General features: G+C 40.0%; 2 protein-coding genes across 2 annotated transcripts; one reads left to right on the top strand and one right to left on the bottom strand.

Moving 5' to 3' along the window:
* The first annotated feature begins 3,786 nt into the window (after nucleotides 1–3,786).
* LOC121752233 (NADPH--cytochrome P450 reductase-like) lies at nucleotides 3,787–9,407 on the top strand. The gene is made up of 18 exons (XM_042147188.1): nucleotides 3,787–4,438; nucleotides 4,666–4,725; nucleotides 4,828–4,904; nucleotides 5,004–5,061; nucleotides 5,146–5,229; nucleotides 5,355–5,391; nucleotides 5,584–5,653; nucleotides 5,777–5,974; nucleotides 6,068–6,160; nucleotides 6,701–6,926; nucleotides 7,022–7,105; nucleotides 7,197–7,348; nucleotides 7,570–7,666; nucleotides 7,902–8,051; nucleotides 8,155–8,232; nucleotides 8,317–8,439; nucleotides 8,539–8,652; nucleotides 9,043–9,407. Exons 1-18 carry the CDS (start codon nucleotides 4,103–4,105, stop codon nucleotides 9,121–9,123), a joined length of 2,118 nt encoding a protein of 705 aa, XP_042003122.1. The 5' UTR covers nucleotides 3,787–4,102; the 3' UTR covers nucleotides 9,124–9,407.
* Nucleotides 9,408–9,826: 419 nt separating this feature from the next.
* Nucleotides 9,827–13,080, bottom strand: LOC121752493 (3-oxoacyl-[acyl-carrier-protein] synthase 3 A, chloroplastic-like). The gene is made up of 8 exons (XM_042147598.1): nucleotides 12,482–13,080; nucleotides 11,548–11,696; nucleotides 11,268–11,404; nucleotides 10,977–11,082; nucleotides 10,776–10,894; nucleotides 10,608–10,672; nucleotides 10,299–10,524; nucleotides 9,827–10,225 (listed from the first exon to the last, which is right to left on the bottom strand). The coding sequence occupies exons 1-8, from the start codon at nucleotides 12,661–12,663 to the stop codon at nucleotides 10,004–10,006; spliced, it is 1,206 nt and encodes a 401-aa protein (XP_042003532.1). The 5' UTR covers nucleotides 12,664–13,080; the 3' UTR covers nucleotides 9,827–10,003.
* Between the last annotated feature and the right edge of the window lie 1,944 nt (nucleotides 13,081–15,024).

The following is a 15,024-nucleotide window of genomic DNA, read 5'->3' as shown; positions in this document are numbered from 1 at the left end:
CGGGTTGCTGAACGTCTTCACGAAAGTCGACCACCTTGGGTAGATACCATCGGCGAGATAGTAACCCATGTGGTATGCATTTCCGTTGACGGTGAAGTCGATCACCGATGCTATACCATTCAAAACATCATTGAAGAGTGGTGAAGAATAGAGCACGTTCAAGTCGTTGTTGGATCCGGCAATACCAAAATATGCATGTCAAAGCCATAGGCGGTAGTCGACGACCGCTTCAAGGATAAGTGTTGGGCCGCCGCCTTTGTGGTCGCTTAAGTGTTGCCCCCTCCAAGCAGTCGGACAATTCTTCCACCTCCAATGCATGCAGTCAATGTTGCCAAGCATACTGGGAAAACCATGGATTGTTTCGTGAAGACGAAGCAACCGTTGACAATCATCGGTGGTGGGTGCCCGAAGGAATTCCTCACCGAAAGCTGAACGAAAGCCGTCGCAAAAATTTTTAAGGCAAAGGATTCCAGTTGACTCACTGACATGCAAATACTCGTCGAAGAGGTCAGCCGTTTGCCCAGTAGCAAGTTGTCGGATGGCACACGTACACTTCTGCAACACCGAGAGACTTTGCCAACCGGTTGCGTCTGTACTTGTTTGAAAGTATTCAATACGGGCGGATAATGTGTTGACAATACGCACAAACAAGCGTTTTGACATGCGAAAACGACGCCGAAATTAATCTTCCGGAAACCGCGGCTGGTCGGAAAAATAGTCGGCAACGAGCCTTTCATTGGCTCCCTCCCGGTCACGATGGATGTAGCGGCGAGTTGATCTAGTTGGTCGAGGAGGAGGGGCGTGGGTATTCGCGGTGACATAAGCTTCATAGGCGACACGATATTGTTCATAGTATTCTTGTTCTTCGCGCTCCGCTTCCGCAATGAGATTGGTGAAATCCATTTGAGAGGGTTTGAGTGAGAGAGAAAGATGTAGATAAGTTGTATGAAAAAATATGAATGAGAGATGATTTGATGTGAAAAATGGATGATAAATATGTGTATTTATAGATGATTTTGGGAATAAAAAATAAAAAAGAAAAACGGTAAAAAATGGCCATATCTTTGGAAATATGAAAATATATATTTTTTTAATTTTTGGTATTATTTTCAATTTTAAAAAAAAAAATGAATTTCCAACAGAAATGTCGTTGGCCAATCAGAACGCGCCACGTCAGCTGCTCGGTGGCACGAACGTGCTCGATGCATCGAGCAGTGCCGCGCCAGCGGCAAGAGCGCAGCGGCGAGCAGGCGGTGCCGCGCCGCTGGCTCGGACGGACGGACATGTGTCCACTCACCGCTGCGGATGCTCTAACACACGTTATGGGAAACTGAGGCGGATGAAATTTTTGGGGCGGAAGGCCCTCCAGCGAGAAGAGTGCGAGGACGCACCGAGGGAGATGCGCCGCGCCAATAGGCGCGCCGGCCTATAGCGCGACGGTGCGCGGCGCGGCGGATTGAGGCGGACGAATTTTTTTTTCGTTTTTTTTATAAATTCAATTTAATTTACCTATAAATACACCCTATTCCCTTCATTATTTTCACACCATTCCAACTCTTCACTCACACTTTGTCTCACTAAAATTTGTGGATTCAATTGGTATTAAAAATGGACTATTTGTAGAATGACGCGTGAAATTCTCTGATTCAAGAGGTGTAGAACCAAGCCGACGAGGAGCATGCGGCGCGCGGCGGAATTGGTGGAGACCGCGATCCCTTGTGCGATTACTCGTCTTCGGACCATCCAACGAGACCATAGCGGAGTGCACCAGCATCTAATGGAGGACTACTTTGTGGATAACCCCCGTTATCCACCCGAGATTTTCCGTCGGCGATTCAGAATGTCGCAACGGCTCTTTAACCATATAGCGATGAATTTGGCGGAGCGGTACCGGTGCTTCACCCTCCAGAGTGATTGCACTGGCCGGATCGGGCTGTCTACTTTTCAGAAATGCACCGCTGCAATTAGGCAGCCTGCCTATGCCGGGCCGACTGATATGTTCGACGAATAACTACAGATGGGTGAGACAACTAGCCTAACGGTGCTCATGCAGTTTTGTAAGGGGATCTGGGAAATATTTGGTCCGGAGTTCCTACAAAAGCCCACCTCTGATGAGTTCCAGAGACTGCTAGATATGCACGGTTCGGTTCACGGTTTCCCAAGGATGTTAGGAAGCATCGATTGCATACATTGGGAGTGGGAAAACTGCCTGGTGGCGTGGAAAGGCCAGTTCACTGCTGGTTTCAAAAGTAAAGGTCCATCGATGATTCTGGAAGCCGTTGCTGACTACCGTTTGCGGATCTGGCATGCGTATTTCGGTGTTGCAGGTTCGAACAACGACATCAATGTTCTTCAGTCATCGCATCTCTTCAATGATGAGTGCCGGAGGGAGAGTCCAGAAATCAGCTTCGTAGCCAACGGAACGCAGTACCGTAGGGGATACTAGGGTTGGAACGGTACGGTATACCGCGCCGAAATGGCCATACCGCATACCGTACCGTGCGATATGAGCAAAAACCATACCTTTACCGTACCGCTTTTGTCGGTATACCAAAATTTAGATATCGTTACCGTACCGCTTTTGTCGGTATACCGTACCGTGATTTCGGTATACCTCAATATGCGGTATAACGCGGTATACCGGTATATACAAAATGCATACCTTTACAGTACCTAAAACTGTCAGTACGGTATGATACCGTACCGAAAAGTACGGTATACCAAAAATTTGATATTTTTGGTACGGTAAGTGCGGTATTTCGGTATATTTTCCCAGTCCTAGGAGATACTATTTGGCAAATGAGATATATCCTCGGTGGCCCGTATTCGTTAAGACAATTCGCCAACCGGTTGGACCGCAGAAACAATATTTTGCGCGAAAACAAAAGGCTGCTAGGAAGGATGTTGAGCGAGCTTTTGGTGTGCTCCAAGCGCGATGAGCCATTTGTACGGTGCCCAGAACGAGTTTGGCACGAAGATGATGTCGTGAATATTATTTTTTTTAAACTCCTATATTAAGAAGGATGAAATTACAAGTAAACTCCTATAAAAAGGAGGAAATTACAATTGATGTCAAGAGAGCTCGAACTCGGCACCTCTTACAATAATGTCTAAGCTCATTGACGCGAATATTATGTTAACATGTATTATATTGCACAATATGATAATAGAAGATGAAGGATTTGCTGCAGAGCGCTGGGTACCGGAAGATGGCGCAAGTACAAGTCACGGTGTTGCCTCCGAGCCGATACAAATGGGTGTACCACGTAGTAATGAATATTTGCTCCAACGTTTCATTGATATGCGCAAGAGCACAACACATACCACACTCCATGCCGATTTGATTGAAGAAGTTTGGGCACGTAGGGGAGGTGGCGCAGCGTGAAGAACATTGTGATTTTCTATTGATTAAATTTTCGCTGTATAATTTTTCCATTACTTTAATACGATGAAAATTTGGTGTTTAATTTTAATTTATTTAACTATAGCCATTTTTTTCTAATTACGTATAGTCCGATAATTTTAATTATAATTGAATTAAAATAAATGAAAAATGAAATAAAATGAAAAGTGTCTAAAAAAGTGTCCACTATAGCTGTGGATATTTTTTTATGGGCGCGGACAAATAAACTGAGGCTGTGGACAAAAAAATGGTGGGGCTATTGGAAGTTTCCGCTTATATTACAGTGGATGCCCTTTTGATTAATTTTGTAATTTAAATTTCTACCATTAAATTACCTTAATTTTTGTAGTGTTTAACCATAGTCAACCATTGGTAGGCTGGCTAAACCAGGCGGTGGTGTTATCTCTCTCTCTCTCTATAAAACATTGAAACTCCATTGAAGAGCACCTCTCGTGCAATCTGTGGGAGTCATAGTTCCTCCCCACCTATCCTCATTTTCTCAACAAAATCATCCAAACCTCAAAACCGGGGGAAAAGGGGGGATTCTTTTTTGAATATTTTATTATACATTTTTATATTTATAAATATACAGTGAGATTTTTTTTAATTAATTCTTTGATAGTTTCTTCAATTCGTCATTTGATTGCATCTGATTTAGTTAAATACGGAAATCTAGCGCGGACCTAGCTCTGCAAAATCATGGAACCCTCGTCGCCAAAGCTCTCGCCGCTCGATTTGTTGGCGGCGATCTTAAAAGGCGACATCGAGGGGGCGGCGCCGCGTGGTGTGGCAGCGATGCTGATGGAGAATAGGGACCTCGCCATGGTCCTCACTACATCGGTCGCGGTGCTCATTGGCTGCGTCGTGGTGCTGGCCTGGCGCCGCACCGCCGGATCGGCGGGGAAGAAGCAGCTTCCGCCGCCCAAGCTGGTGGTGCCGAAGTCAGCGCTGGAGCCGGAGGAGCCGGAGGATGACAAGACCAAGGTTTCGGTTTTCTTCGGCACACAGACTGGCACAGCTGAAGGTTTTGCAAAGGTAGGAAAGAAAAAAGTGCAAATTTTATAGTAGAAAATTGGAATTCAAAAGAAAAAAAAATATGGAATTTTTGAATCATCAGAATTGCCACCTGCATCAATGGTTTAGTCTAGATTTAATTTTTGCTTTGTGGAATTTTGCTGCATGATTTAGCTAATGCAACTTTTTGGAGAAAGATTGAGATTTACTTTTGGCGGGCAAATGATTATTGTGGTGTTGTGTTATAGGCATTTGCTGAGGAAGCTAAAGCTAGGTATCCACAGGCAAATTTTAAAGTAATTGACTTGGTATGTTTTACTTTTACTTTTCTATCTCCCATTTTGTTGTCCAAATCTTTAAATTTCTTCCAGTAGTGCAGAGGTCTGATCTTATTTTTTGGATGGTGATAGGATGACTATGCTGCCGATGATGATGAGTACGAGCAGAAGTTGAAGAAGGAGAGTTTAGCATTCTTCTTCCTGGCCTCGTAGGTTCTTTGTTTTTTAAACTTCAAGATGTATCTTGAGTGCACAGTTTTCTGTAAAATTGTGATTTATTGATTTAGTTGAGGGTTGGCTGGATGCAGATATGGAGACGGTGAGCCTACTGACAATGCTGCGAGGTTCTACAAATGGTTTACTGAGGTATAGCGTCTTAGCAATGAATGATTTTCGTCCTTTTATAATAGATGCTATATCTGGGGTTGATGTTGAGCATTGTTGTTGCAGGAAAAAGAAAAGGAGGAAAGGCTTAAGAATCTTCAGTATGGAGTGTTTGGTCTGGGGAATAGACAATACGAACATTTCAACAAGGTATATATAGCTGCATGATTCTAACACTTGTTCACTTGCTTGATTCGACTATTCGTAAGTTTCATTTTATGCGTATGTGATGGTATTTATTTTTCGTTCTTTAATTGTTAATTTGTTATTGACAGATTGCGATTGTGGTAGATGACCTTATCACTGAGCAAGGTATATTGATTCTGAGAATGTTCTTTCATTTGGATAAGTTGTATTTTTGTATGTTAGACACTAGATTAACAACCATTAAAGTTTCAATTGGTAGATTTATCTCCCACCAACCATATTTATCTTTCCGAAGTATATGGAATCACTGTATTCAATTTCCCTAAATTTTAAAAAGAAAATTTTGCCCGTGTTCAGGAGGAAAGAAGCTTGTCCCAGTAGGCTTGGGAGATGATGATCAATGCATTGAAGATGACTTTACTGCATGGTAATTAGATTATAAATAATTGTTGGAATGATTGAACTCTATATATATGTGTACGCATGTGTGTCTGATTGTGCATGTGATTTTATGAGTGTGCTACTGTGCTTACATTTGTTGCTGATTCAGGCGTGAATTAGTTTGGCCAGAGTTGGATAAATTGCTCCGAAATGAGGATGAGGCAACAGTTTCTACACCGTATACCGCAGTGGTTTTGCAGTATCGTGTTGTGCTCCATGACCAAACAGATGGATTTATTACAGAGAATGGCTCTCCAAATGGTCGTGCCAATGGTAATACTGTTATTGATGCTCAACATCCCTGCAGGTATATTATGCTTGCTTCTGTTTTCTTTTCAATTTTATTGTAGTAATTTGAAGGATTTTTCTTCTAAATATTTTTGCATCTTGTTTGTTGAAGGGCAAATGTTGCTGTAAAGAGAGAACTCCACACTCCTGCATCAGATCGTTCTTGCACTCATTTGGAGTTTGACATATCAGGCACAGGACTTGTGTAAGTTTATAACCATATTTGTTTCAAATATTGAAAATTTGCAGTATTAATAATCGTGCCGGGGTGCACGACTCCCCACTGGAATTGCTCTGATGAGGAGCTTCCGGGGCCAGGGCGGAAGTTGGGGGCGAGATGGGGAGACATATTTTTTAAATAACTGATGCACTTTTCTGACACTCTTTCCCCTAGGTTGCTTTTAGTTCTTTTCCCTAGGTGACTTTATATCTCTTTATATCTCGTAGGTGGCTTTATATCTCTTGGTTTGATTTCAAAATTAGTAGTATTACTTTAAGTTTGTAGTAAGTTTTACTCTTATGTTTTAATTAATAGTTCATATTTATGTTAAGTTTTAATATGTAGTGACGTTAACTAGGAATAGATATAAACAAAATCCGGCTGTTGCTACGCCCTGGTTCGTGGGGCGCACCCCCGGATTTTTACCTCATTGCCCTGGTGTGCCCTGCGCTCCTAACAACACTGATTGTTGTTTCCATTTTGCTTCAAAGTTTGATATTTGCTTTTGACTTCTTTATCCCGCAGTTATGAAACAGGGGACCATGTTGGTGTCTACTGTGAGAATTTGCTTGAGAATGTGGAGGAAGCAGAAAAATTACTAAATCTTTCTCCACAAACATATTTTTCAGTTCATACTGATAATGAGGATGGCACACCACTCAGTGGGAGCTCCTTGCCACCTCCGTTTCCCCCTTGCACTTTGCGAACAGCTCTTACTAAATATGCAGATCTAATTAGTATGCCCAAAAAGGTATGTTGGTCACCCCCGTATTTTCATATTTGCTAATGTGTTTGCCTTGAACATAACTGGGGAATTTAGCTCTAACATAGACCTGTGTTTTCCAGTCTGTGCTAGTTGCATTATCGGAATATGCTTCAGACCAAAGTGAAGCTGATCGGCTCCGGTATCTTGCATCTCCTGATGGAAAGGTTTTGGAATCGTTCATATTTGTCGAATATTACCTTGTTATATGAATGTTGGTTTTTCCACCTTGTAACATTTATGTTCCCACATTTTCAGGAGGAATATGCACAGTATATAGTTGCAAGTCAGAGAAGCCTACTTGAGGTCATGGCCGAATTCCCATCTTCCAAGCCTCCTATAGGTGTTTTCTTTGCAGCAGTTGCTCCTCGCCTGCAGCCCAGATTTTATTCTATCTCATCCTCCCCGAAGTGAGTTATTGCCTTCCTGTTTCATTTGATGTTATTTCAATATTAAAGTTCAAGACTTGTGCTGGAGTTCTAACTATATTAGCTATAAATCGTCTTATAAGTTATAATCTGGTCATATGAAATGTTCCTGGCTGTAGCGAAATTCAACCTTGTGTGTTTTTTTTGGACAATTTTGTTCTTTATCATCCTATCTTCTCACCAACTCTTCAACTATCATTCAGAATTGCACCAACCAGAGTTCATGTGACTTGTGCTCTAGTCTATGACAAAATGCCAACAGGACGAATCCACAAGGGTATATGCTCAACATGGATAAAGGTATTTTACTTGAGTTAAAATCTAGTATGGATTACTTATTAAATTTATATCTTGGCCAATAGAGATGATAATAAGAAATTTGTTACTGGATTTGATATTCGAGTTTGGTCAAGGAAATGATGAGTGATGAATCATCATGACATTTCTAATAGCCATTCTAATAGTGATTTGCACCCCACTCATTGCACGAGCATACGTTCTACTGCCTCAAACCTCACCATCTGGCTCTTATCAGAATGCTGTGCCTTTGGAGGAAAGTAGTGATTGCAGTTGGGCACCAATATTTATTAGGAACTCTAACTTCAAACTCCCTGCTGATCCTAAACTACCGATAATAATGGTCGGCCCCGGTACTGGCTTGGCTCCGTTTAGGGGCTTCCTTCAGGTTTGTATTAAAGGTTTGAGCTTAAACCTACTTTTGAGGCATTAATTCTGATGTCTCTAGGCTCTAGCTAGGATTATCTTGTAATGTTCTACCAATATTTCAGGAAAGGTTAGCTCTAAAGGAATCTGGAGCTATACTTGGTCCTGCGATTTTATTTTTTGGTTGTAGAAATCGTACACTGGTCAGTAATCTACTTGATATAGTTAAACACTTCCCCCCCCCCCCCCCCCAAATGAATGCCAGTAAACAATTCTTTTTACTGCAGGATTTTATTTATGAGGATGAGTTGAATGGCTTTGTCAAAGCTGGAGTAATTTCTGAGCTCATAGTTGCATTTTCGCGGGAGGGACCCACAAAGGAATATGTACAGCACAAGATGTCTCAAAGGGTATGCAATCTTTGTCAATAATTTTGTCTTAGTGTCACCAACTATAAAATTTCTGGACTTGATTTCACTAACATACAAGTTAATTGTACTGAATATTAGGCTTCAGACGTGTGGAAAATGATCTCTGATGGAGGTTATGTATACGTTTGTGGTGATGCTAAGGGAATGGCGCGTGATGTACACCGGACTCTCCACACAATTGCACAAGAACAGGTTGGGGTCTCTTGCAATTTACGGTTTTGTATTTCTTGGTGGTCCTTCCCTTCCTCTTTATGGTTGGCATTTAATACTTATATAACTGTTCATGTTTTGCTATTTTCTTACCAATTTGACCTGGATTATATTGAATGAGGCAGACAAGGCATTATATATTGTTCTTTTCATGTCTACTCATTTTGAGGTTTTTAGCTCTTCACAAAAAAAATTCTGGGGTATGGGGGCAGGGGTGGATGGCATTTAAACTTTTACTTTGACTATAGTCTATAATCTATATGCTAAAGTCGGTTCATATACCTTGGTATTTATCACGTTAAGCTCTATTTCCCTAAGATCACTGGTGTGAAGCTTATGTATACCTACCTACCTACCTACTCCGTTTTACAGGGTTCTCTGAGCAGCTCCGGAGCTGAGGGCATGGTAAAAAATCTGCAAACGTCGGGAAGGTACTTGCGCGATGTCTGGTGAGGAGGAGTATTGCTAGTTTCTGAAGTATAAAGGGAGGCAATGTGCACAGACTACTCCTTGCCTTCAGAAGATTGTTGTTACATTATCAGTTTGTGAATTTTGTTTACATTACATATTTTTGTTGGTATTTTTAACTCTCTTGCTCTCTACAAGATTTTTCGGTTCGTATAACTTATAGTTATACTACAGATGTACGATATGCGAATAATGTCGACGCAATGTTAGATACTGCAGATGGCTGAGACTAAGGTGTTCTTTAATGTATTGTGATTTTAGTAGTATTATTTTCTTTTTTCTTGTTGATAATTGCATTTGATGATATAAAATTACAGAGTGCAAGATGCATCTACTTATTTACCAGGTTGTTATTCATGGCCTCGTCAGTAATAAAATATTTCTTCAAATATTCATTTAACATTATTAGGTTTTTAATGAAGTAGTTGGTCTGATCGATCGTCGATGAGTTGGGTAACATCCAACTCCCAAAAAATAAAATTATTATACTGCTTTGGTCATGACCTAAATGCAAAGAATGTGTAACATAAACTCGTGAAATATTTATTGTGGCAAATGTAATTAATAAAATTTTGTCAAATCATACTCGACAATGGTATAAAATTTTGAGAATGGGAGGCGTCTCAAGTCGGCCAAGATGAAGGGTATATGACAACAAACTTTGCTAAAGAAGTGAAATTTTGCCATATTCAGAAAACATAGTTGAATACTTAAATTACAGTTGCAGTTTACACTGTCCAACAAATCAAATAACACCTGATCAACAACATCCACTCCTAGCAATTTCCTCCATTTTTCCATAGCTAACAAAGTCGGAAAGACGATCGATCGGAACACGCAAAACTGGAGACGAGCGTGTCGCTGATCATCCCCATCTAATGATAGCAGAGCCCCATGTAAGTCCAGCTCCGAAGCCAGCAGTGGCAATGGTATCACCGGCTTGGACCTTCCCGCTTCTCACAGCTTCATCCAGCGCCAATGGAATCGAGGCTGCGCTCGTGTTCCCATAGTTTGCCAAATTGGATATGACTCGCTCCTGGGGAACCTCCAGACGCGTGGCCACAGCATCGATTATTCTCTGGTTCGCCTGCATTCAACCATTTATCAGGCAACCTCGTTTACTCGACTGATGTAAACAAATAGTGTAGGACATCTCATACCTGATGCAGTATTAGCCAGTCTATACTGGACACGCCGAGACCTGCCTTCTCTAGGGCCAGTTCAATCGAATGTGGAACGACACGGACAGCAAAGCGGAAGACCTCTTTACCATTCATCTCGATGCACGAGTACGAGGAGGAGCCTTTTGGCAGGAGTTCAAGGAGCGAACCGTTTGTGGCCAGCTCTTGATCTGTGTTGTCTTCCTTCATGCCGGCTTTTAAGTGCCTGAAAAAAACGCACAAGTATGCTCGATGCACGACTAGAAAGAACAAGTGATTGGTTTCTCCGAAGGGTGGATTTCCATTTACCTCTGACCTTCACCATCACTGTGCATGTCGAAAGCAAATAAACCATCTTCTTCACTATCACACGACTACAGAAAGGGAACAACATCATCATGCCAGATGAGAAAAAGATTACTCACAAGCAATATAAAGATTCGAAAACATTAAGAATATATGGGAAGGGGTGATAACCTGTAGTAAGACAGCACCAGCAGCATCACCAAAGAGAATACAGGATCCTCTGTCAGTCCAGTCAACGTAGCGAGATAGGGCATCAGCCCCGATCACAAGAACATTATTGAAGCCACCTCCTGAAATATTAGCACCTCAAATTTTGTTAGCATCTACGAAATACAAATTACGTCTCTTTTTTATGTTAGTACTAGGATTTACCTCGAATATAGCAAGCAGCTGAAACTAGGCCCAATAGGAAGCCACTGCAGGCAGCCGTAATATCATAAGCCAACGGATTGTGACTGCAGCCAAGTGCTTTTTGAATCTGTAAATAAGGAGTATAAAAAATAGTTGAAAATGCACTACTTATGAAAATGCTCTGTTCTCTATAGAGCCTTTATATGGTGAAGAATGAAGATCCCGAATACTGGTGCAATCATAATTAAAAGAATAATGAAACGGAATGGAAGAAAAAGATTGCATTACATGGTATATTACTGGAAACATTACCTGAGGAGCACTCCCAAACAAGTCTTCTGGAGTTGAAGTGCACAACAACACGAGGTCGACATCATTGGGTTCAACCTCTGCCATCTGAAGAGCTTTCTGAGCAGCCTCTGTAGCCAGAGCCGTCAAGCTGTCTTTTCCTGCAACAGAACTCCAAAAATAAGAGATAGGCAAAAGGGGTTTGTATGCATAAAAAATCATAAAATCCACAAGTCTTAATCTGATGATCTCAGTATGCATGACTGTAGGAGTGATTCATCATTAAGTGGAAAGAACAACTTACGAGAAAGTATTCTTCGATTTCTAATTCCAGTCCGGACAGATATCCATTCATCATTAGTATCGACAATTTCAGAGAGATCGTCATTGGATATTTGAATACTTGGTAGTGCAGAGCCACATCCAACCAACTTGCACCCTTTGCTGACAAGTCTTTACAAATGTAAGTTAGTAAACCCAGAATGAAAATCATTGCCCAATTCCACATTCACTTAGTCAAAAGAAGGATCCACAATACACATACAATGAGATATCAAATGAATTTCGAATAGTGAAAAAGACAACTATAGTTTGAACGAAAACAAGACTACAGCAATCAACAGACACATTAAACTTAAAACAACCAAGAGAGAATTTTTATCTCATGATCCACAGAAGCACAAAGCAAGATTCAGCCATACTTTGCTTTCAAAAGTGGGTTGACATCTAAACCTCTCGAGAGATCACAGAACATGTTTTCAAGCAGGCACCAAAGACCTTACATGAATCTCTCTTTTTCTCCAAAAAAGTTCGATTCTTTCAATAATATCAAAATTCATACCATTACCATGTAACACTGGTAAATTCCACTGCACATAGGAAAATCCAGAGAATAGATATGATCTTTGCAACATTAATTCCTCACATTAGTTTCAGTTACATACTTACGATTGAAAATCAACCAGATTTGAATCAGCCCAAATACTTATCCTACCCCATTCACAGCAATTGCCCAAATACTTATCCTACCCCATTCACAGCAATTGAAATTCAAAGTTAGCATCAGCAACTTCTCACTAACTAGAAACCACCAAAACACTTAATTCAACAGTCACACCCCCAAAATCATGAAGCTAAGAATCCAAATATTAGAGCAAATCAAATTACAATTTACAAACCCACAAAAAAGTAAGCATCAGATATCGGCAAAAATCTAATCTTTGCAAAGAAATAGCTACCTCCGCGCTTTGGATTCAGCAGGGGAAAGCTTCTCTGCACCCTGCGCCGCACTAGAACACACCATTCGCCTCGAAACGCCGTCGTAGGACCAAAATCCAGATCGATATACGCCTAATGTTGGAGAAAATCTCCTCCTCAAACTGGGAAGTGTTGGAGCAACAAGACCAGATGCATTCGCCATCTAATTAATCTACTAAAGACTGAAAAAAGATGGAATCTTTATAATCTAAAACTCTGTTAATACCAAAAAGAATTCGACCCCAAATAATAAAATTCAAGAAGGGATGAATCCGAGGAAGAAAGAAAGGGAGACAAGAACGAATTCGCTAATCTTTGGGATTTCCGAAGAGGAAAACTACTCTTTCCCCCTCTCTCTCTCTCTCTCTCTCTCTCTCTATATTTATATATATATGTATATCTAAAACCTGTATCTATATCATAGCATGCAACTGCATGTCGATTACTCGATTCAGGTGTATAAGCAATAACTGGATATCATTCAGGGCATTTTCAAGATTGAATCTTTTGACATTGCTGAATAAAGAAATGGGTTTATGACACGTTAATAGAGAGTGTTCATATCCCAATTGAGAAAATTACTCTTTTGCTCATGAAGGTGTGGGCCATTTTGTTGGTTCTTTGGCAGTGTAATTTTTACTTAAAATTGGAGAAGAGAGGCTGCCTTCAACTTCGTTTTAGCCTAGAATATAAATTTATTTGAATTTGTCATGTTTGTTCAACAACAATGTCACACCATCATGGTTTCCACTCGCATTTTCTAGGTTGCTAATTATTTGGAGAAAATTGCTAACCAAATTCAAATTTAAATATTGTTGTAAATTCGATTTAATTTTTGGGCTTATATAATGTTCTTGTGATACGTTAACAAATTGTGCCGTGCAGTTAAATGGTGGCCCAAAGATAAAAGAAAGTTAGAGTGTCCACGATAGTTAACCCATGCCTAAGTCTAAGCCATAAAAACTTGTCTATAATTATTTTTTTAATTGTTGGTATATTTTAATTTAGTTAGAACAAAATTTATCGGACTATAATAATTAGAAAAAAAACACATAATTTAATAAAAAAAAAGAATTAAAACTAAATCTTCATTGCATATAGAGTGAAAATTAGGGTGTAAAACGTGTGTGAGATGAATGTACTCCATCCGTCCCATAATAATTGTCACTCTTATTGTGGGCACGCGTTTTAAAAAATATAAAGAAAAATTATTTGAAAAAGTTAGTGGAATGTGAGACTCACTTTTTTATATTGGTTTTATAATAAAATATGAGTAAAATGGGTTAGTGGAATGTGAGACCTACTTACCATGTATGGTAAAAATAAAGTGTGACAATTATTGTGGGACAGACCGAAATGGAAAATAGTGACAATTGTTATGGGACGGAGGGAGTAGTATTTATAGAAATTTTTTGAAAATATTAAAAAAAAAGCCGCGGCTCTCGGCCGCTGCAATAGGGCGCCGCGCCCCACTGACTCAACTTTATTTTACCCAATTAATACCCGCAAGTGTACAAGGTTATTGTAGCATTTAGCAAGCAAGAATATATCGTATCACACAGAGACAATTAAGTGTAAACCTAAGTACCACGAACAAATTTCAACTACTATCCAGACAATTAGGAATTTTTTGGGTTTTGAAACTAACAACTACTAAAAGCATATAAATTCAGAGATTAAATTAAAGCACTTAAACAAGAAAGCAATTAAGCAAGTTGTGTAAGATGATGGAGAAATATGCAGAATTCAAGGATGCGATGCATAACTCATAGTCTAACCCAATTGAAATAGCTTTACCATTTGAACTCTCCAGAATTGTTAAATCAATCACAATTGTAGATTAAACCTCCTCCCGAAGTGAGAAATCTGTAGATTAGGTGTAATAATTGAAGTCCTCTTTCTAATTCTTAGACCTAACTCCCAATAGTTTTATTAGATTAACGATCTCACTCAGAATCTCAACTCTCCCGAGTTTTATTGAATTAAGGTGTGTATTATCCCTCTTTCAAGATTAGTTATTTCATCTCCCGATTACTCTAATAATCCCTAACACTCCCAATTGGTGATCAAGCAATCGATAGGAAAAAGCACATGAATAATTCAAATAATTGCAAGAGCAAGATAAAATGAAGTCAATTGGATTAAAACTATGAATCAATGCATCTTCACCGAGAATTCCACATGAAAGGTTTAGCTACTCATGTTCATGGTAGAAAACAAACCGAAACTAAGAAAAACAATGAGAAACATGATACGAATTACAATTTGTGGAGGAATTGAAGCTCAAATCTTCAATATTCTTCCAAGAGTTCTTCAGAGAGAGTGTGTGTGTCTTGGTGGCTGGAAACTGAATGCAAAGAAGTGACCTAAATCTCTCCTCTTATTCCCATCTTCTAAAAATCGCGTTTGACTTAGAAAAACGCCAGCAAGATGGACCCGGTCGGGTGGAATAAATCAACTGATAAATCACCCGGCCGGGTAAAACATTTTGTATTGTCCATGTTGTAGAAGAACCACCCGGTCG

This window comes from Salvia splendens, chromosome 10 (genome assembly GCF_004379255.2).
Source record: "Salvia splendens isolate huo1 chromosome 10, SspV2, whole genome shotgun sequence".
Taxonomy (NCBI): domain Eukaryota; kingdom Viridiplantae; phylum Streptophyta; class Magnoliopsida; order Lamiales; family Lamiaceae; genus Salvia; species Salvia splendens.
This window is presented reverse-complemented; position numbering and strand designations above follow the sequence as displayed.